The following is a 23,851-nucleotide window of genomic DNA, read 5'->3' on the forward strand; positions in this document are numbered from 1 at the left end:
TTTTTTTTTCTCCACTCTATAGTTGTACCTTTCCAAATTTTGCTTTGTTCTTGTTTTTTGCCGATGTCTTCTTTATTCAATCTTTGCCTCCTTCTTAGTCAGCTGTCAACGTTCAGACCAGCCAGGGATGGCTGGGTTTTTTCCGATCGGAATTAAGGGGTTTTCCTTGAACCTTCAGGGCGATTGCTGTTGCCTCCGAGGTCCTCGGGATTTCCCCTTTAATCTATTGACCTCTTCGTGGTCAATAGCACCGAGAATCGGCTTCCAGATCGAAAATTTGGAATTTAGGGAACGGAGCTCGGTCCCCTTTGTTCCTGTCACGGTGAAAGTTGCCACCGGAAGTCTCGGGTTTTAATTGTTTTTAATGTTTTAATTTTTAATGTTTTTATATATGGTTATTAATGCATTGTAAGCCGCCTTGAGTCTTCGGAGAAAGGCGGCATACACGTTGAACAAATAAATAAATAAATAAATAAGTATTGTGTTGAGTTTGGGCATCCCGCTTTATAAATAATTTAGTAAACATTTATAAGATTCAGCGTGGGCAAGAAGGACAATCATGAGAAATCAAACTAAACATTATTCCAGTCATGGAATAATGAACTGAACATAAAGGTCAAATTCCAACTGAATAATCAAAAATGTTTTTAATAATATTAATATTAACCAGAAATATGATAAATTTCCCTCACTGCATATTTTCAGTCAAATGCTATGGAATCATCTATCCTGAATGTTTTGAGTTCCTACGAAGAGCAGGGGATTAACCTAAGTGGCTTCTTACACTGTTATGATTTTATGGGTGGGAGCGTGGGGGAACTGAAAGGTTATGACACAAAATGAAATTCCACTGAAAATGTCTGAAATATTAATTCAGTTGCTCTGAAATTTCCTGGATTTTTCATTCCTGTTTAAACATTGGTACTTTATAGATTAATTTTCAAGTATCTAATATTCTGATTAAAATAAGAGACATTATCTCGTTAATATTAATTCGTTTTTTAAAAAAGAAAAATTCTTCTCATTTACATTACCATGGAATTTTGAAAATGATACAAATGCAATTCCTTGCAATTTCAACTCATTATGGGAATTTACTGAGAAATCCCGGAATGAGAATTATTTACTTGCTAAAAATAATCTATATTAAAAGAATTTTCTCACAAAATCATTTTATTTCAAATGGACAACGAACACCGTCAGTGAGAACAAACAAGGCTTTGAGAAAATAACGTCTTACTTGGAGGAAGACTTGCAGGATACAAAGCCGACAAACTAAAATGTCTGATTCTCCCTTTAAAGATATTTTTATTAACCTTTTTTTCTTCCTTCCCTTTACTTAATAGACTACGATCTCTTCAATGTCGAACGCATCTATACAGGCGAAAATTCAAAAAGGCGTTGTTGGGATCCGTCTCCATGGTGATCTCCGTTAGGTCTGTTCTGCCAGGCGCTTTGAAATGACGTTATCATAACGCTTCTTTTAGCGGAGGCGTTCGGATGGTTCGTATATAGCGTAATTTGAATGTGTTCAGGGGAGAAAGTGGGGAAGCCTATATGAACGAAGAGAAGAAAAATGGTCTTGTAATGGCGGACTTGAAAGCTCCAGAACCTCTGGAAATCGAAAACAGGTAGGATATGAATGAGAACGGAGAACGAACAGTACTGACTGGTAGGCCTAAAACTTGAAGGGCTTTTTTGAGTAAGGCGGGGGGGGGGGTTGAGTAGGGGGGTAGGAATGTAACAAGAGAAAACCTGGATGGAATTAATGAGTGTAGGTTTACAGATTACAGATTAACAGAGTTGGAAGGGACCTTGTAGGTCATCTAGTCCAAACCCCCCTCCCCCGCCCAAGCAGGAGACCCAACACCATTTCTAACAAATGGTAGTCCAATCTCTTCTTGAAAGAGAATTTGTAGGATGTGTTGATACATTTGCATTTTGAGGGAAGTTCAAAATGGTTGAACAAGTTTTAGTTTTCGAATATGCATCTATTTCTTTAGTGCTAATTGTTGGGAAGCCAGTGTCTTTTTATTCGCAAAATAATTGATACTAGATATAGATTTTAGCCAATTTAGTTTTAATGTAAACTGCAAAGAACAAATTGTTCACATAATTCATTTCCATGTTTTCTGACATAATTGTTTTATGTTTTTTATGTTTCTTTCCATTTGTATTTGTCTCTTTATGGGTGGAACATGTTTTTATTTATTTTATAGCCCCACTAGTCTTAATTTAAGACTCTTAATTTTATAAGGAGAAAAGAATACACAAATTTAGAATTAACTGTATTTATCTTACTACTTCTATTTTGCCCAGGATAATTGAGCTGTGCCATCAGTTTCCCCATGGTATTACAGACCAAGTAATTCAGAATGACATGCCTCACATGGAAGCTCAGCAACGGGCCATGGCTATTAACCGACTGCTATCTATGGTAAGAGCTTCCTGAATTGTATGTGGTTGTTGTCGTTAAAAAAGTTATCCAGTTGCAGTGTGAAATAAAAATATGTTCTATGTCTAATAAGAATACTATATTAAAGTAAGAATACATTTTACAGTTTTCATCACCCTATAAATTCATATTTAGATGGATGCATCTTTGCTATATTAGGATTCTTAACATGTCCCTTATGAACTTAGTGTCCTTTATCCTGTTGGGAAAAAAACCCTTTGTTTTTTTAAAAAATAACTTCACATATTAATATTATTATAATTTCTTTTTATAATATTTTATAATCTGTTAACTGTTTAATTCCTGCTTACATATTTATTACTCAGAGATAGTTTCAAATGGAACAGATGAAACAATAGGAATATGAGCTTGTCATGAATAAGTAGTTCACAGAAAACTATAGCCAGTTTTACGTATTTATCTGTGTTGTTATAATTATCTGCAAACAATTATAGTTTGGAATTTATTTCTTTATATTCTGCTTTTTAATCAGGAGCTCTAGGCAGTATGTCTGCCTCTCTTAAAAATGTAAACTATCCATTAGTTTTCAGAAGAAGATTAAATAAATATTCTAATAAGATTTAGGGTTACTGAATTTAATTTTGTGACTGAGGACTTTATATTTATTTTTTATATTTCATATTTCTTAATCTTCCATCTCTCTCATAGTAATATAAGAAATATATTGCTTCCTGCTATGCATTCATTATTAGAAATCTGTTGAAATGCTTTAAAGTTGTATGTATTCTCTTAGGGTCAACTAGATCTTTTGAGAAGCAGTGGTGGACTTCTCTACAGAATCAAGGAATCTCAGAATGCCACGTATGGATTATTTTTTTTACTCTTTTGTTAAAATTGTCCATCAGTTTCTTAGTATGAAAAAGTAGTAGAGGTTATTTATTTATTTATTTAGCATAAGATGAGAACATGACAGAAGAGAAGTAAATTAATGTAATTATATATAAAACTTCTACAGGGGTACAGCAAGGAACCAGGGTTCTAGGGAACCAGAGAATCTTTCCATCCCCACTAATACATAGTGACTAAATTGGTAGACCACTGAAATACTGTGGACATAATATACTTAAACTTCAGCAAGGCATTCAACAAAGTTGACCACAACTTACTTATTAGTAAGCAAAAAAAAAAAAGTGAGATATCACCATCACCATCAGATGCATTTGTAACTGGCTGACAAACAGTACTCAACGAGTAATACTCAATGAGTAGTCCTTAATGGTACTATGCCTACATGGAGGGAAGTAAGTGGAGTACCACAAGGTTCCGTCTTAGGCCTAGTACTCTTCAACATCTTCATAAACGACTTAGATAAGGGAATAGGAGGGGAACATACCAAATTTGCGGATGATGCTAAACTGGCAGGAATAGCCAATACCCTAGATGATAGGCCCAGGATCCAGATGGATCTTGACAGACTTGAACACTGGGCTCTAGCTAACAAAATGAAATTCAATGTAGAGAAAAGTAAAGTCTAGCACTTAGGCAAGAAAAACCAAAAGTACACATATAAACTGGGTGAAATCAAGCTTAATAGCAGTAACTCTGAGAGGGATCTTGGAGTCTTAGTGGACAACCAATTAAATATGAGCCAACTGTGTGGCAGCAGCCAAAAAAGCCAATGCAATCCTAAATTGCATTAACAGAGGGATACAATCAAGATCAAGTGAGGTACTAATACCACTCTATAAAGCCTTAGTAAAGACCACACCTAGAATACTGCATCCAGTTTTGGTCACCACACTATATAAAAGATGTTGAGACCCTAGAAAGAGTGCAGAGAAGAGTAACCAAGATGATTAGGGGACTGGTAATTAAAATATATGATGAACAGTTGCAAGAACTCGGCATGGCTAGTCTAGTGAAGAGAAGGACCAGGGGGGACATGATAGCAGTGTTCCAATATTTGGAGGGGCTGCCACAGAGAGAAAGGGGTCAAGCTATTTTCCAAGGCACCTGAAAGCCAGACAAGGAATAATGGATGGAAACTGATCAAGGAGAGATTCAACCTAGAAATAAGGAGAAATGTTCTGACAGAACAATCAACCAATGGAACAGCTTGCCTTCAGAAGTTGTGGGAGCTTCATCATTGGAATCTTTCACGAAGAGACTGTACTGCCATTTAGAAATATCAGAAATGGTGTACAGTCCTGCTTGGGTAGAGGGTTGGACTAGAAGACCTCCAAAGTCCCTTCCAACTCTATTAATCCGTATTTGATACAAGGCAGAGGTAGTTCTTCCACTATCACCCCTGTTCAATTTCATGCAGACAAAGCGAGGCAGGTTAAAAACAGGTGGTTTGTTAAAGGGATCACTAATGTTCAGGCCACAAGAAGGTATCTTGGACCATTCCTCTCTCCAGGCATTCTTGGAGTTAAACTGGGTAGATGTTAGGTGAATAGCTGTTTTCCATGGCTAAGGAATTTCAATCTTGTGATGGATTGTGCATTGTCCTGGCCTTGTTGTTCAGCATCCTTGTCCATAGTCAAAAGAGAGCTAATGTGGGCCAGTATGATTTGCTAAGAAATGGTAATTGTTGCACAGGAGTGGGATAGAGTGTGCCAGAGACACATTGTCTCAAAGAGTGGGACATTGACCATTTGTGTCTGGGCACTGTTAAGTCACACACTGGCATAATATTTAGCTGAGGAATATGCTCCCAGTTCGGACCGGATTGGGCGATCTGCTAGCGATGGCAGGTAGTTCAGAGAACCAGTAGCAAAAATCCCTGCCCTCCCCACCATGCCCACCCAGTCGCCCAGTCCTCACTTGCCCACTTGGCAGCTTGCTGCTTCTTTTGGGTTCGCTTGCTTTTCCTGCCTTGCTTCAGCTGCTGCAATCAGTTACATCAGCTAGCCACTCAATCTGCCTGCCTGCAATCAATCCAATCGGTGAGCAACTCAATCTGCCTGCCTGCCTGCCTTGTGCCTTCAAGTAACTGGGGTGTTGTTTTTTTGGGGGAGCTTAAAAAAATAGTTAATTGGGGTTTTGTTTAGGAGTTTTATGTTTTTTATAGACAGCAATTTAAAGTTAAGGAAGTTTTAAATTTAGCTGCTTTTATCTAAAAATATAAATAAAATAAAATAAAATAAAATAATAAAATAAAATAAAATATTTGTGCAGCTTTCTGAGATTTGGTGTGTTTCTGTAGTGTTTCACTCTAACTACACAAACACACAAAATCTCACAAAGCTGTATGTGGCATTTTGTGTGGAAAAAGTGTGAAAGTTGGTTTTTGAGCTTTTTGTGGCTGTGTGAGGTTCCTGCTTGTTGCAGGGGCCAATTTGGGTCAAGTGCAGCTGCTTTTACATTGTGTGAGTCAGTTGTGTTGTGTGTGTGTAAAGTGTAAAAGTTGTTTTTTGGTACCTCTTATAGTTTTGTGTACTTTGTTTATTATTTTTATTATTATTATTGGCCACGTCCACCGGGTCACCTGACCACCAAGCCACACCCACCAATTAAGCCATGCCAACAGAACCGGTAGGGAAAATTTTTAGATTTCATCCCTGGCACAAAGCAGAATTCCTTCCCCACAAAGCCTGAAATGCCTTTTGTACACCAGTTACCCTTACTACCCTGCTCTGCATCGCTGCAACAGACCTTCCTTGTCTTCTTCCTCTCATGAGACTGCCCAGTTTGGCCTTTTACAAAGCAGAAGGGAAAAAACGCTAAAGGTAGCAACTTAACTTCAGTTCATTTAAAATGTCACTTTTCCCGTGCTCTTAGGTGGGGCTGGAACCCTGCAGCTGGCTTCATGGTGAGAAAAAAAAGTTGCCCTCACTTTCCCAAGATTCAGTGAAGAGAGTGCAGCTCTCCCAAGGCTGTGCTGAATACCCTCAATTCCAAAAGCAAAAGTTTGGGCTGTCCTTTAGCATATTTTTTTCTTTACAAAGGGCCAGGCTATGTTGCCTCCTAAGATCAATAGTTTTTGGCTTGACCTTTGTGGGTTAAAACCATCAAGCACATATTCCTAGAGATCTTCACAGAAGCCATTTCTATTTCCACATCCCCTTAGTGTTTGCTTCTGTGCTCTTGTAAAAAAATGCATTTATTTGAATATTGACACCTTAAGCTGTCCAAAAAAATAAAAAGAGGGTGGGAGAAGAGGGGTAACGGAATTAATACAGAAATATCTTTCAAAATAATATCAGTCTAATTATATTTCTCTTATCTCAAATACTCAGTGGAATGAAAATAAGCTTTTGTAACTGTTAATACAGATTTTTATTCTTTAAATACTCAGCCTTTAATTGAAATTAGTGCTGCAAGTTGTCCTTGGATAAAAACTCCGAACTTCACTCTGACATCTCTTTCTACCCAAACTTTCCAATCAGTTTCTTCCGTGCTAACATAGCTACTGCTGGTAACTGACCTCTCTCTAGTCAATATTTCTTACTCGGGAAGAAAGCTGATGTTCTAATTTAAAATTATTTAAGTGACAGACTCCATCTATCCAATGATTAAAATCAGTTTGTAGATTGTTTTAACTTTAGCCAGGATCTCTTCAAGACAGAAAAATAAAATTCAGTTTCTTCCAGATATAACACATATGCATTTTTCCCTTATACACTCTGGTATTTTGAATCCAGACTTTAGCCATAAAGTGAGTTCATTTTGTCAGCTCATACTGCCAGATTTCTGCCCTTCATCCAGAAAGGAGACACAAATTTCACTTCTGTAGAACCCTTAGGATATTTATTGGAATGTTCAGGTCTGAGATAGGCAGTCAGTTTTCTTTCTGTTTTTAATATAGTTTTAATTATAGTTTTTTCTTTAACATCCATAAATACTTGGTGAACAGTGTATTGTCTGGGTCAATATATTTTAAACACAGTACTATTACTAATAATATTATTTAGATATACATAATCATAATCTTTCAACTTCTAACATTTGTATATACATGGTAATTACTGTTTTTTTCGGAGTATAAAACGCATTTCCCCCCCCCCCCCAAAAGAGGGTGAAAATTTGGGTGTGTCTTATACACTGAATGTAGCCCCACCCACCCGCCGGCCCCCACCCTTCGGCCTCCACGCGTCTTCTCAAGCAGAGCTTTTGGAGACTGCAAATGCAGCCTTTAAAATGGAGAGCCTCTCAAACAGCCTCCAAAAGGTCCGTTTGAGAGGCTGCTTTTGCAAAGAGAAGCTCCTTTGCAAAGGGAGCTTTTGGAGCTTTTGGAGCCTCTCAAGCAGCCTCCAAAAGCTCCGTTTACAAAGGGGCTTCTCTTTGCAAAGGCAGCCTCTCAAACGGAGCTTTTGGAGGGTGAAAAAGTAAGGCACAGAGGCCAAAATGACAACCTGGAACAGCTGCTGCCTTGCCGGACCGGTTCCGTGCTTCCTCTGTTGTACTCACTGGAGAGCCCTGCGACGATCAGCTGCATTTTTGAAACTGCATATCTGCCCCAATGAGGCGCGTGTGCACTCACAAACAGCGAACCTGTTGCTAACGTTCACCTCTGGGAAAGCTGATTGGGGGTATTCTGGGAGGCGATCCACCTGCCAATCAGCTGCTCGTGCTGAATCAGGCTAATGTGCTGAAGCTGACCAGGCTGTTTACTGTTTGCTGCAAGGACGGTAGCCAGATGAATACTGATGGATCCTAGTAGGCAGAGGCAGATTTTTTTTTCTTATTTCCCTCCCCCCAAAATAAGGTGCGTCTTATACTCTGGAGCGTCTTATACTCCAAAAAATATGGTATGTGTTCTATTATATATCAGCATACATAATACTATTTTCATGCATCGTTGTGCCGACATTCCTCAGTTATGGGAACCTTCACTCCTTTGATTTGTTCTACTGAGTGCTTGTCAAATATTTATCTCCCTCTGCAGTATGGTTCCGCCCCTTCCTTCTGCGCATGCTCAGTCTTTTTCACTCAGTTGACTCAATAGGTCTAGAGTGCTTTTTGTTCTACAGATAATCTGTCTAATTCATTATTTTTATTATTATAATTTATTAGAGGGCTGCGTTAATGGCTTCTGTCTTGACAGCTTTACAATTGTTAAAAAAAAAAAAAGATCGCTATTTAAATTGTGGCGTTAAGGGGCTGCTAGCCGCCTTGCCATTTAATCAACAACGATCTGCTGAGGTTTGGAAGCTGTCTGATTATTTTGCTGTCTATACTGAAGAAAATTTTTTCTTGCTTAAAGTTATGGCGCTAAGGGGCTGCTAGCCGCCTTGCCGATTTAAATTGCGGCGCTAAGAGGCTGCTAGCCGCCTTGCCGATCTGTCAGCAGTGATCCGCTGTGGTTCGGACGCTGTTTCTTTAATTTAGCCGAGGTGTTTTCAGCTGGTGAATAACCGCTAACACTATTGCAGCCCTCTCTTGTTTATCAGCGGCTACAGGGTTTCTAAAGTAACTTTCAGTCTCTGTGGAAGTTACAGTTTTAATTGAGCTACATTGTAACGCTTGAAAGCTGCTTTGTTTATTTGAGCCGCGGTGTTTTCAGTATCCAATAACACCTTTGAAGTTTCGTTATTTATTAGCGGCGAAGGAGTTTCTGATGTTGGATTCAGACTCCTAATGAAAGAATCTATTTAAATTTAAAGAAAATTGAGAGACTATTTAAAGTTCCTGCCTGCGCCAGGCATACTTATTTTTGAAAGTTGTGATTTTTTCTCTTGTTATACACTCGAGTGTTATACTATTAATATACCACAAGAGATCAGTTCGGAAACGTTGGACTAGAGGAATCTTCGTTAAACTGACAGTTGCTGAGGCAAGCAACTGACAGCGGAGCCATTTTTTAACTGTCAAAACTTCCTTCATCATTTGCTTACATCAACTGACAGAAGTTCATCTCAGGGAAGTTTCTCTAATTAATTGTTGTTTGATAAAAAGATTATTATACCTTGAATTAATTAATTAATTAATTATATTTAAAAAAAAATAAAAATTAATTATTATTATTATTATTATTATATTGATTGAATACAATTTTAATTAAATATGGCAGACGATAGCCTATCATCTGACCTGGAACAGGTCGCTTCTCCTCCTAAAGTACATTCTCCTCAGCAATTAAGAAAAAAACGAGCTAAAACAAAAAATGTGACACAGCCTCAACAGTCTGACAATTCATTGTCTGATGACATTATTAAAACAATGAATAAGATGGAAACACGTAGACATAAAGCTTTAGAGCGTCAATTTGTCAAAGCCAAGTGTGCTGCACAATCGGCTTCTAACACATATCATTCTGAAATGTCTGATAATCAACAACTTATTGATGACAATCATCAGGTTAATGAGGAAACTGAAGAAATTCAGTCACAAGATTCTATGTTTAGAGAACCACAAGGTCAATTTATGATAAATATTCCTAGAGGTTTGGCTCCTCAAGGGCCTATTTTTTCAGGTGTTAATTCAGTAAATCAAGGTCCTCCTGAAGCCACTTTCACCCCAACCGCTGCTGGGCTTAGGGGGGAAAATATTCAAAACAGTGGTCAGGAAGTGGATTTTCAAACAATGGTTACACATGCCATTTCTAAAATATTCCAAGCAGGTTTGCAACAAACTAGCTATCCTTGTCATACTGGTGCAGTTACCAGTAATCAATATCATTCTCAATCAATTCCTAAACAGCAATATTTTAGCTGTGGGGATGACACAGAGTTAGAGGATTTTGAATTATCAGAGGATGAAGAAGACATGACACCAGAAAAACCAGCATTTCAAGGTCTTTTCAAACCATCTTTATTTAAGTCATTGCTACATAAAGCAAAAGTAGCTACTAATATGGGACTAAATTTAGATAAGTCATCTGATCCTAATACTCAAATGAATCCAAATGAGAATTTGTTTAAAGTACACAAGTCTGATTTGGACTTTGTTCCATGCCCAGATCTATTTTCACAAGTTATTAAAAAATCTTGGGATCATCCCAGTTCAACTTCTGGCCCTAATAGCTTTGATAAAAAATTATATTGCTCTCCACCAGACTTGGATGAATTGTTGCAATTGCCATTAGTAGATGAACCGGTGGCAACACTTACGTCATCTTCTGTGTTAGTCAGTGAAGTTGGAGAAGGTCTTAAAGTTGAAGACAAAAGAGCTGAAATGACATGTCGCAAAACTCATCAAGCCGCGGCATGGGCAATTAGAGCTGCAGTTTCAGCATCATTTTTTAACCGGGCCTCTCTTATTTGGCTAAGACAATTAAGAGATAGATTACCACCTGAACAATCTAGGATTCAACAAGACGTATCAAAAATTATTGCAGCTGCAGAATACTCTGCAGATGCTTCATTAGATGCTGCGAAATTCACTTCCAGGGCATTAGCATCTTCTGTAACATCAAGAAGAATTATTTGGCTACGTCACTGGAAAGCTGACTCAAGGTCAAAATGGAGGCTCACATCAGCCCCTTATAAAGGCCATTCTCTATTCGGAGAGTCCTTGCAACAGGTTCTGGTAGAAGGCAGGGATAAAAAGAAGATTTTACCCTCCTTGTATAGAAGACCAGAACGCAGATATTCTCCCTTTCAACGACAGTTTTTTCGATATGATCAAGGGAATTCAAATTCCTACACACAATGTGGTAATTTTCAACCCTACTATTCCTCATACTCGAGTAATAGAAATTCCTTTCGAGGAAGAGGCAGCCGCCAATCATCGTTCAGAAGACCTTTTCGAGGAGCGATGTCACGTCAATCTTGTAGAGGCAAGTGACTCGAATTCTTCCCTTCCCATTGGGGGCAAACTTCAACTATTCTATCACCAATGGGAGGAATCAACAATGGATGCATGGATCTTACGTACTGTAACCAGCGGCCTCACTTTGGAATTCACCTCAAACCCGCCTACCAGATTCATCCAATGTCCTTGGTCAACTCAACCATTGCAACAAAATCTGATGAATCTCGAGATCAAGCACCTGAAACAAATCAAGGCGATCGAGGAAGTTCCAAAAGACCAAATTCAAACTGGTTTTTAGTCGATCTTTTTTCTGGTGCCAAAAAACTCAGGGGGTTGGAGGGGAATTCTGAATTTGAGGCAGCTGAATGTGAATGTTCTATACAGAAGATTCAAGATGCATTCACTAAAGTCGATTCTACAATGTGTAAGACAACGAGATCTCATGCAATCCATAGACCTCAAAGAAGCATATTTACATGTGCCCATCCACCCAAGGTACAGACAATACCTCAGGTTTGCATATGCGGACAAACACTTTCAGTACAGGGCAATGCCCTTTGGCCTTTCTTCTGCACCAAGAACATTTACGAAATTGTTAGCGGCAGTAGCGGCCAATCTCAGGTCTATCCCAATACGTCTAGTATGTTATCTGGACGACATTTTAATTTTGTCAACATCAAAGGATCAGGCATGTCGGGACAGAGAATTAGTCATCCAATCTCTACAAAACCACGGTTTTACAATCAATGTGGACAAAAGTCACTTATCACCGACAACTCGACTATTGCACCTAGGTGCAATCATAGATTCAGAACTGGGATTAGTTTACCTGTCTCCAGACAGACAAAACAGCATCAAGAGTTTAGTTCTGCAAGTAATATCACAGAAGAAAACTGCACTATTAACACTGTCTCAACTTCTAGGCAAGTTAATATCTGCAATTACAATAGTGCCATGGGCTCGTTACCACATGCGCCATCTTCAGTGGTTTCTGTTACCCTTTCAAAGGCAAAGACGAGCGGATTCTCTTCACAAAGTGGTGGTACCAACACGAGTAAAAATATCTCTATGTTGGTGGATAACGGAGGCAATTCAGAAGGGTTCTCTGTTTCTACAATCAGAACGAGTAACGTTAACAACGGATGCAAGCCTTTATGGATGGGGTGCACATCTCAATTCATTGATAGCGCAAGGGATTTGGTTTACGTGGGAAAAAAACCAACCAATCAACTGGTTGGAATTACGAGCAGTGCGCTTGGCGTTAATTCAATTTCAACATCAAGTGACCAACAAACATGTCCTGATTTTAACGGACAATATGACAACAAAGGCACATTTGAATCGTCAGGGAGGCACAAAATCAAAAATTCTAATGGAAGAAACGGATCGCCTCATGGCTTGGGCAGAGAAACATGTCTTATCGATAAAAGCAGAACATATATCAGGAGAAATAAATGTACAAGCAGACTGGTTAAGCAGAGGCAAAATAGACCAATCAGAGTGGATGTTAGATCCCAAGCTGTTCAAACAGATATCTCTCAGGTTCGGTCAACCAATAGTGGACCTATTTGATACAAATCAAAACGCCCAGTTAGCAAGATTTTTTTCTCGTTTTCCAACTCAAGGAGCAGAAGGTCAAGATGCTCTAAGGTCTCCTTGGCCGCAAGGACTTCTGTATGCATTTCCTCCAGTTCCAATAATTCAGAGTGTAATTCACAAATTGAGGGAGGAAAGAGCAGACATGATATTGATAGCACCTTATTGGCCTCGCAGACCATGGTTTGCAGACCTCTTAGATCTTTCAATAGAAAACCCTTGGAGAATTCCTCCAAATCAGATAGTTCTACTTCAAGGAGAAATAAGACATCCAAAGCCAGACTGGTTACAATTGACCGTCTGGCGCTTGAAAGGTCCAGATTAACAAAAGATCATATTCCTTCAGAAGTAATTGCAACTATTCAAGCAGCCAGAAGACCATCTACTACGCGTATTTACAATGCGTCTTAGAAGGCATTTGTAGAATGGTGTAGTACAAGTCACGTAGATCCTACATCAGCAACAGTACTTGAGGTACTATTATTTCTTCAGTCTGGTTTAGACAAAGGTCTGGCTCCTTCAACATTGAAGAGACAAGTAGCAGCATTGGCTACAGTCATAGATGGACCAAGTAAGAAGTCTCTTTCACAACATATGAGAATTAAATCCTTCCTAAGGGGAGCTATGAATTTAAGACCTCCTATTGTTCACAGATATCCTTCATGAGATATGAATTTAGTATTACAAGCATTAACAAAAAAACCATTTGAACCACTGGCATCTATAAGTATGAGATATCTAACTTTAAAATTAGCTTTTTTAATAGCAGTAACATCTGCACGCAGAATATCAGAAATAGCTGCTCTTTCAATTAGAAAAGATTTATGAATATTTTACACAGACAGAGTAGTACTTAGATTAGATCCATCATTTATACCAAAAATTAACTCATATTTCCATAGAGCTCAAGAAGTAATTTTACCAAACTTTTGTCCAGATCCTAAACATCCTAGGGAAAAAATGTGGCACACACTAGATGTACGTAGATCATTAAGGCGTTATATAAAAAGAACTGAATCGTTTAGACAAACTGAAGCACTATTTGTATCATACTTACCTTCTACAATGGGTAAGAAAGTGTCTTCTAATACAGTGGGGCGCTGGATTAAAGCATGTATATCAGTGGCATATAGTTCACAAGGGGAAAGTTTACCTGGAAGAGTGTTACCACATTCAACACGCAGTGCTGCAACTTCTGTTGCATGGGCTACACAGGCATCTGTAGACGAAATATGTAAGGCAGCTACATGGTCATCTATTTCATCATTTGTTAAACATTACAGATTAGATTCTTTTGCATCAGCTGATGCAGCGTTCGGGAGAAGAGTTTTACAATCAATAATCTCCCCACGAAGCCAGGACAATGACAAGGAGTAATTCCCACCCTAAATTATTAAGCTTGGGTATATCCCATAACTGAGGAATGTCGGCACAACGATGCATGAAAATGGAACATTGGATTACCTGAATGTCCATTTTATGATCGTTGTAATGACATTCCGTCCCACCCTTGGCGTATTGCCTGGTGGTCGTGGGGGGTGTCTTTCTTTTTTCACCTCTGCAGTTAAAGTTCTGTTGAGTATATTCTTCAGATCTGATGGAGTTAGACTTCGTGAAAAGACTGAGCATGCGCAGAAGGAAGGGGCGGAACCATACTGCAGAGGGAGATAAATATTTGACAAGCACTCAGTAGAACAAATCAAAGGAGTGAAGGTTCCCATAACTGAGGAATGTCGTCACAACGATCATAAAATGGACATTCAGGTAATCCAATGTTCCATTTTTTCAGTTTCTACTTTCTACCTCTTTTTTCTAACTCTTAATAAGATAGCCACCCTATTAAGAAGTATTCTATATCTATCCATCATCTCTTGCCCTTTTAAGAATTTCAACCCTTATTGATTTTTTGGTAAATCTTTCATGCTTCTCCCTTGGGATCTTGTAACTCCTTACATCACATTTATTTAATCTAAGTATTTCATCTGCCAAAACACCTATCTCTTGCTGTTGGATCTCTATAGAGAACCCATCTGTAGTTCTTTCATTATTTTAAAAAGAACTTTCTCTTTATTCTCTTCTATGTTTTGAACTCTTAGAGCAGTGGTTCTCAACCTTCCTAATGCCGCGACCCTCATGTTGTGGTGACCCCCAACCAGGGGTAGGTTCTAAATTTTTTTACTACTGGTTCTGTGGGCATGGCTTATTTTGTGGGCGTGGCTTGGAGGTCATGTGACCAGGTGGCCATGGCTATGTGTATAGGGACTACTCAGAGGGCTGAAAAAAGTCATTTCTGACAGGTCCTCGCACTTTTGACTGGTCCTCACACTTATGACCATCCTCACATTTATGCCTGTGCAGCATTCTTAACAACCATGTCATTCATTTCACAACTGCTTCTTTTCACCATGGTGATAAGATAGGGCAAAAAACATAAAATGTGAGGATAGTCATAAATTTGAGATCTGGTCAAAAGTGCGAGGACCAGTCAAAAATAACTTTTTCAGCCCTCTGAGTAGTCCATGTGCACAAAAGGATTACCCAGAGGACTGAAAAAAGTGATTTCTGACAGGTCCTCACACTTTTGACCAGTCTTCGCATTTATGACTGGTCATTATTTATGCCCATTGTAGCATTCTTAGCAACCATGTCACTCATTTCCCAACTGCTTCTCTTCACCATGGTGACAAGATAGGGCAAAAACGTAAAATGTGAGGACAGTCGTAAGTTCGAGGACTGGTCAAAAGTGCGAGGACCAGTCAAAAATAACTTTTTCAGCCCTCTGAGTAGTCCATATGCATAAAAAGATACAGCAATAGAGAGAGATGAAGGAAGGGAAGGGAAATTAGAGTAGGAGTGAGGGTAAGAGAGGGAGGAAGAGAGGAGGAGAAGGAGAAAGGAAGAGGAAGTAGGGAGGAGAAGAAGAGGGGGAGGAAGAGAAAGTAAGAAGGAAAGAAAAGAGAGAGGTGGTAGGTTTGAGGAGAAAGATTGCTGTACAAGAAAAAAGATGAAAGGGAAGAAAGCCAACCCCAAACAAATATAAAGATATTAAGATAAAGAATGAATTGTTAAACTTTAAAGAATAAAAGAGAACAAATATGAATAAATAACAATAATTAGAAACACACATACAAACATACAATGTATTTTCTTTGAACAGAGTATTTGGCCGGTTCACAAATTTAAACAGTGTTTAGTCATTTCAATTAAATTTACAATTTCTATATTTCCTTTTTGCCATATTTATTCCTCATCTATTTTTGTAAAAAACCAATATTACCCTTCATCCTCATCTCTAATCTTAATCAAATTCAATTTTTCTCTTCTATATTATACCCCTTTGCATTGTCATCTATTTTTATATCCATCCTCACATTGGTTAATTATGTAATATTACAGTTGTTTAATATAAATTCAACATTTTAATATAAATCAATTAGTTATATAACTACCTTTTTTGTATATTAATCAATATGAACATGAATATTCCAATTATTTCCATGCAATCCAATTTCTTACAAATCAGTTAATTATATTTACCAATAATAATAAACCAAATAATTTCCCCCATATATTCCTCCAAACCACAACTTAATCATTTCTGCTTTCAACACAATATACAATTAATAGTATCTCAATTATTACAATTCCCTAGTTAAATAGAGCTTTTTTTCTTTTGTGTTTTAAAATCTTGAACTCTCCACTTTTCCCCTAAATTTCCCATTGTTTGCACCTACCTTTTTTGGTGAGGAATAAGAAAAGAAATCTGCCTGCCTAATTTTCCAACGTTGTAGCAACAGCAAAGCCAACAGCCTGCTTTACTTTCAGTTTCATTTTTCAGCATAGCTAGGGGAAAAAAAAAATGCTCCAGCACTCTTTGCAAACAAGCAGCAGAGCCCTGAGCAAAACAGCTGAGAGCAAATCAGCTGAGAGTCAGGAGCTGATGTAATCAAGGGCTAATTAGCCTATGCTGAAGCTCCGCGGGCCAATAAAATTACAAAAAAACACCGAACCATTTGTTAAATTGCTGGCTCGCCCGCCCCTCGCCCACCACTATTTATTGGCAATAAATAGTGGTGTGGAGGGGCGGGGCAGAACTGGCAGAATCCCGCCACTTGGCTCTAGGGCGGCCCTTTGAAGCCCCGCGGCAAGAATTTAAACAGGTTTTTTTCCTCTAGCCATCAGCTGGGACTCTGGAGGCAGCAATAGATTGGGAGTGGGCGGGGTAAGCGAATGGCCGGCGATCCAACAGAGCAGAGAGTGAGGGTGAGTGAAGGCGGTGGGGGGCGAGAAAGGGCTTTGGCAACCCCTGTGAAATGGCCGTTCGACCCCCAAAGGGGTCGCGACCCCCAGGTTGAGAACCGCTGTCTTAGAGAATAATCTGTCTGTTCCATTTTAGAAATTATTACTATCTCTTCCATATCTTTATCCACTTGTATCATTTTTGGATTTATCTTCTCTATTCTTTCCTCAGCTCCTTCTGGTTTCTCCTCTATTTTCTGAATTTTTTGTTCATCTTTTATTATCGTTTACTGAAGGTTTTCTAGTCTCATATCTATATCTGCATCAATTCCGTCATCTCCCTATGATTCCTTATCATATCTTCCTGATATTGATACATTGAAACATCAATAATATTTTATAAACCATATTTTTTCCTCTGTTGAAACATTTTGTAATAATTTAATGGGCTAATAATTGTTCAATATTCCACCAAGATTCCAATATCCCAATTGCTCAAAAACTCCAACTACTTTCTTGTCTACTTTTATTTTTGATTCTAAAAGAACTGGTCTGTTGAGAAGGTGGATTAAGACAAGAAGAGTCTGAAGAAAATTTGTTTGGGATTAAATTTTTGTTTTTTATTTTTCCTTGTGGTTTTTATTTTTAAGGGTGGTTTTTATTTTTATTTTTTCTTTTCTCTTTATTGTTCCCTTTTTATTATTGGAATAACTTTAGTGTTGTTTTTTTTTGGAAGGGTGATTGATTTTTCTCTCTCTCTTTTTTTCCTTTTTATTTCTTTCTAATCTAACCATCGGGGAGGATTAGATGATTGGATTATAAATAAAGCAGAAGTGGATTATAAATTTATAACATCAAGATGAAGAAATTTACAGCACATTTGCACCCAACAGCAAGCCCATCATCGACAAACAAAAACCTCTGAAACATTGGACTTAAAAAATCTTATACAGTCCCTGCATGGTGATTTGAAGCAGGATCTAAAAGAAATGAAAGAGATGATTGGGAAAAATGAAGAAAGAATTCAAAAAGTAGAGGAATAAACAAAAATGACAGAAAAGAAAGTTGAAGAGTTAGAAAAAAAGTTGATAGCAGTTGATAAAAATCAAGAAAAAAATTAATTATATTGGAAATGGGCTATTCTGAGTATTATTTAAGATTTCAAAATATAGAAGAGGAAAAAGGAGAAAACTTACAAGAGGTGATTGCTGAGATACTGGCAGAAGTGATAGAAGAACCAAAGAAGATCGACGAGATAGACGAGGTCTTTAGAGTACATACAAGATATGCAATGAGAAATAAACTGTCAAGAGAAGTACATATAAGATTCACAAAAAAAGCACTAAAGACAGAGATACTACAAATAAGAAGTACAGCATTGAAATACAAAGAAATAATAGTATTGAGACAAATACATAAAAGAGTTAGAGATTTGAGGAGAGAATATCAGTTCCTAACAAAATTCTTAATAACAAAAAGAGTGATTTTTAAATGGTTGATACCAGAAGGAATCTTGGTGACATGGCAAGAACAAAGACACAGATTAGATTCAATCGAAAAAGCAAAGTTATTTTATGAACAATTTTGTAGACCATTAGAGGTTGAAGTGGGAGCAGCAAGACAGACTACACAAAAGGATGAAGAGGAAAGAAAAGAAGAAACCGCAAAGGAACAGGAAGAAAGCGCAATAAGAGAAGGAGCAAGATCAAAGGATTCAAAGGAACAAAGAGAGACGAGCGATGAAACTAAAAACTAATAAGTAAAACAAAATACGGAAGAAGAAATCAAAGCAATATCTATAAACATAAATGGACTGAATTCGGCGACAAAAAGGAATAGATTTTTTTTTTTAAAAATTGATTTATATGCTGCCCTTCTCCGGAGACTCAGGGCGGCTTATAATGCGTTAAGCAATAGCCTTCATACTTTTGTATATTTATACAAAGTCAGCTTATTGCCCCCACAAACTGGGTCCTCATTTAACCTACCTTAGAAAGGATGGAAGGCTGAGTCAACCTTGAGCCTGGTGAGATTCAAACTTACAGTAATTGCAAACAGCTGGTGTTAATCACAATGCTTTTTTAGTCTGCTGAGCTACCAGGCCCGGTAATTTTAACAAATTAAATAGGCTAAAGATGGATATCACATGGTTACAAGAAGTGCACATTAGAAAACCACACATAAAATTATTAGACTATCCAAAACTAGGAGTGGTATTCACTTCATTGATACAACAAAGCAAAAGGGGAGTAGTTTTATATGTTAAAGAAAAATTAGAGCCTAAATTAATATTTGAGGATGAAGAAGGTAGAATTCTAATGGTAGAAACAAAAATGAATTTTAAACAAATACTTTTGATAACGATCTATGCTCCAAACGATAAACAAGAAGGATTTTATAAGAAATTACACAAGAAAATTATAGAATTGGATTATGAAAATATATGTATAATGGGTGACTTTAATGCTGTAATGGATGTTGAATTGGATTATAAAACAACAAACTCTCCCCAAAATTTTTTTTACAATGATTGAAGAATTAAGTATTCAAGATATTTGAAGACAAAGACACTTGAAAGAAAAACAATTTACTTTATATTCAAATAGACATTTGTCGTGATCAAGGCTAGACATGATATGGGCCTCACAGACCTTATAGATAATATACAGGAAGTAAATATTGAAACAAAAATTTGAGGTGACCACAATCCATTAACAGTAACTTGGAAAGGACAGAAGAAAAAGACAAGATGGACACTGAATCAAATAATATTAAATGAAAAAGAATTCGAACAGATTATGGAAAAAGAATTAGGGTTTTTTTAAAAATAAATAAATAAAAAAGAGGATACATCACTCCAGAATGTATGGGACACAATGAAAGCATATATCAGGGGTTTGGCAATAACATACCTGGGGGAAAAAAACAAAAAGAAAAGACAATTACAGAAGAAATTGGAAGAGGAGTATAAAATTAGAGAAAGAGTTACAAAATGATATACAAAATAACAAAATTAAGAAACAAATGGAAATAAAAAAGTATGAAATAAATTTGAATGCGCAAGAATTTTTGGCAAATAAATTAAGAGCATCCAAACAGAACTGTTTGAAAATGCGAATAAACCGGGAAGAGGGCTAGCATATAAAATAAAAAAAGAGGAAGAGAAGAAAGCAATAAAATGTCTACAAGATGAAAGAGGGAAAATATATTATAGAAATGAAGAAAAAAAGGACATAACTCAAAATTATTATGAAAAGCTTTATTATCAAGAAAAGATATCTGAAAAAAAGATTACAAATTTTTTAGAAAAATCAGATCTAGCTAAAATACCTGAAAAATATAAAGGGATGTTAGAAGAAAAAATAACGATGGAGCTAACAGAAGCGATTAAAAAACAAAAAAATAGGAAGCACCAGGTCCGGATGGACTTCCAGCGGAACTATATATATTTCGGAGTATAAAACGCACATTTTATCCCCAAAAAGAGGGTGAAAATCTGGGTGCGTCTTATACTCCGAATGTTGCATCAGCCATACCTGGGAGGAGGGGGGAGGGAGTTAGTGTGATGGCAATGCCGGGAACGGCGACAATGGCAACAACTGTGGCAACAGACAGCTGATTGGTGGTATTCTGGGATCCAACTGCCAGTCAGAAAAGCGAAAAGCAAATGGTTCTGGAACCGTTTGCTATAAATCGAGCCGCTGCCCTGCCGCTGCCTGAATTGCCGCCTGAGCTGCCCCTCAGCTGTAGAAGCTGTCTGAGCCACCGCTGCCTGCCTGGAGAATCTGCTGCCGAAGCCACTGCCACCCCCCCACGCCCCAATGAGCTACCTTAGTGTGTGCGTATGAATGAACATGGTTTCAGCTACAGTGCTCTGCATTGTTATAAAGGACACAATATTGTTCTTTCTTGCAGAAAAATGTCAAAGCCAAGAAGGCAAGCATACAAAATCTCTTTCAAGCTGGAAGTCGTGAAATATGCTCACCAGCATGGAAACAGAGCAGCGGAGAAACATTTTGGGCCACCTCCAACTGAAAAAAGAGAGTGGAGGAAACAGGTGGAACAGCTGCAAAAGGTAAAGGATAAAAGCAAGCACAACTTTCGTGGGGTTCCTGCAAAGTGGCCACAGTTAGAGGAGGACATGAGAGACTGGATCACAGGTCACCGGAACAGTGGCTTCGCAGTCACCACAAAAATGGTGATGTATGAAGCTAAATGCATTGCTACACAGAAAGGCATTCAGGATTTTACTGGCTCACCATTGTGGTGCTTCAGATTTATGAGGCGATATGGCCTTGCTATGCGCACCAAAACTAGAATTGCACAAAGAATGCCAAAAGAGTATGAATATAAGATTCTGTCTTTTCATACTTTTGTGATAGACTCCAGGAAGAAAAATAATTTTGAAATTGGCCAGATTGGGAATATGGATGAAGTCCCATTAACCTTTGATGTGTCATCAAATAGGACTGTTGATGTGAAAGGTGCCAAAAGCCTCAGGACATGAGAAAACACATTACACGGTTGTGTTGTCCTGCTGTGCAGACGGCACCAAATTGCCACCAATGTTAATATTCAAAAGAAAAACCTTCCCAAAGGAAGTGATTCTAAGAGGTGGTGTTGTGCATTTCCATGAGAAAGGATGGACGGACGAACATGGAATGAAAGTATGGATTGAAAGAGTGTGGTCCAAATGTCCTGGGCTTCTGAAAAAACCAGCTTTATTAGTGCTTGACCAGTTTAGAGCACATATTAGTGAAACCACAAAGAAAAGATTCAAAGAAGTAAAGACTCAACTAGCTGTAATTCCTGTTTTACCAGCCAGTTGCAACTTCTTGATGTTTCCATCAACAAGCCATTCAAAGTGTACATGCGAGAAGAGTGGAACAAATGGATGGCTGCTGATAATCATGATCTGACACCCACTGAACTAATGAGGAGGCCCACTCAAGTTTGTGAATGGGTGAAAACATCATGGAACTCAGTGAAGGACGAAATTGTTACACAGTCCTTCAAAAAATGTGGCATTAGCAATGCCTTAGATGGAACTGAAGATAATTTCATTTATGAAGGTAGCAAAGAAAGTGATTGTGAGCAACTGAGTTTCCTAAACTCTGATACCAGCGACGATGATGAGTTCTTGGAGTTTCCAGAAAATTAGAGGAGTGCTTGAATCTTAAAGTCTCTCCTCATTTGTTAATGACAGTGATGATGGTTCTTAATACCACTGTTGACTTTACATGGTTGTAAAAAGTATACATGGTTATAAAAAGTATACATGGTTGTAAAAATTATTCTGCTGTACTGGTATTTTATTAAATAATATATTACTACACCATTTGATTCAGAATACTTTTTTCCTTGTTTTCCTCCCCAAAAATTAAGGTGTGTCTTATACTCTGAAAAATACAGTAAATATATGTATTTTGGGGGAAATATTGAAATAGAGAAATGGGATTTATTAAGGAAGAAATAAGAAGAGGAGGAGTAACAAAAATAAGAAGTCACCGAAGAAACACCGAGATGACACACGGAAGGACTGATGTATTATATGTTTGTTAGTTTTTTTAAAAAAAAACCTTTTTATTAAAAAAAACACCATTATTAATAAAATTTACGTAGTGTTGGAACTGTTTCTAATGTCCCCTAAATTTATAGTCCTTAAAATTTTCCAATTTGCACCCTCTAAATTGTCCAAATTTTTAAGTCTTGTTTAATTTTTTTTTTCTCTCCTTTTTGCCTCGTAGAGCGTTCTATCAAATAGTCTTAATAATCCAAATTGGCCCACCAAGTTTCCCCAAATGTCTTTAATCCACAGAATCAAATGTTCAATTTCAAGGATGTTTCTTGTTATTTATTTATTTATTTATTAATAAAATTTATATGCCGTCCTATCTCCGAGGACTCAGGGCGGCTCACAACAATAAAACAACCAGTTAAAATTATAAAATACATAATGTACGTATAAAATTTATATTAAAACCCCCAAAATCTAAAAACCCTCTCAGTCCAGGCTGGGCGATGTGAACAACCATATTTTTAATTCGTGGCGGAAGGTGCAAAGGTCAGGAGCCAACCGGAGCCCCAGGGGGAGTTGATTCCAAAGGGTGGGTGCACCCACAGAGAAAGCTCTACCCCTAGGGGTCGCCAGCCGACACTGTCTAGCTGACGGCACCCAGAGCAGGCCCTCCCTGTGAGAACGCACCGGGCGATGGGCAGCAGTTACTGGCAGCAGATGGTCCGCCACATATCCTGGGCCTAAGCCATGTAGGGCTTTATAGGTTATCACCAGCACCTTGAATCTCACCCGGAGGGAACCGGCAACCAATGCAAGTTGCGCAGGAGGGGTGTAACATGGGAGTATCGGGACTCTCCCATCACAACCCGCGCGGCCGCATTCTGTACCAGCTGAAGCCTCCGAGTGGGCAGCCCCATGTAGAGAGCATTACAGTAGTCAATACGGCAGGTAACTGGCGCATGAGTAACTCTGCGTAGGGCATCTCGGTCCAAATGGCGCAACTGGTGGACCAGACGAATCTGGGCATATGCCCCCCTGGTCACGGTTGTTATATGATCTTCTAAACTCAACTGTGAATCCAGGAGGACACCCAAGTTGTGCGTCCTGTCTACAGGGGGCAAAATTTCACCCCCTATAGTCAGCGATGTAATCTCACCTTTGAACCGAGATGCCAGTATCCACAGCCATTCAGTGTTGGCAGGGTTGAGCCGAAGCCTGTTCCTCCCCATCCAGATCCGTACCGCTTCCAGGCACCGGGACATCACGTCAAGGGCATCACTGGGCTGGTTCAGGGTGGATATAAAAAGCTGAGTATCATCAGCATACTGATGATACCCCACCCGAAACCACGGATGATCTCCCCCAGCGGTTTCATATAAATTTTG

General features: G+C 38.2%; 1 protein-coding gene across 1 annotated transcript in view; it reads left to right on the forward strand.

Annotated features, from left to right (window-relative positions):
* The first annotated feature begins 1,492 nt into the window (after positions 1-1,492).
* Positions 1,493-23,851, forward strand: part of POLR3F (RNA polymerase III subunit F) — a 153,065-nt gene continuing 130,706 nt past the window's right edge. The window contains exons 1-3 of the mRNA XM_070940861.1: positions 1,493-1,631; positions 2,320-2,437; positions 3,210-3,277. Of these exons, the coding sequence (XP_070796962.1) occupies positions 1,558-1,631; positions 2,320-2,437; positions 3,210-3,277 (260 nt within the window). The 5' untranslated portion in view covers positions 1,493-1,557. The remainder of the gene's footprint in view (positions 1,632-2,319; positions 2,438-3,209; positions 3,278-23,851) is intronic.

Source organism: Pituophis catenifer, unplaced genomic scaffold, assembly GCF_029215685.1.
Source record: "Pituophis catenifer annectens isolate HBS135680 unplaced genomic scaffold, rPitCat1.0.hap2 SCAF_3, whole genome shotgun sequence".
NCBI lineage: Eukaryota > Metazoa > Chordata > Lepidosauria > Squamata > Colubridae > Pituophis > Pituophis catenifer.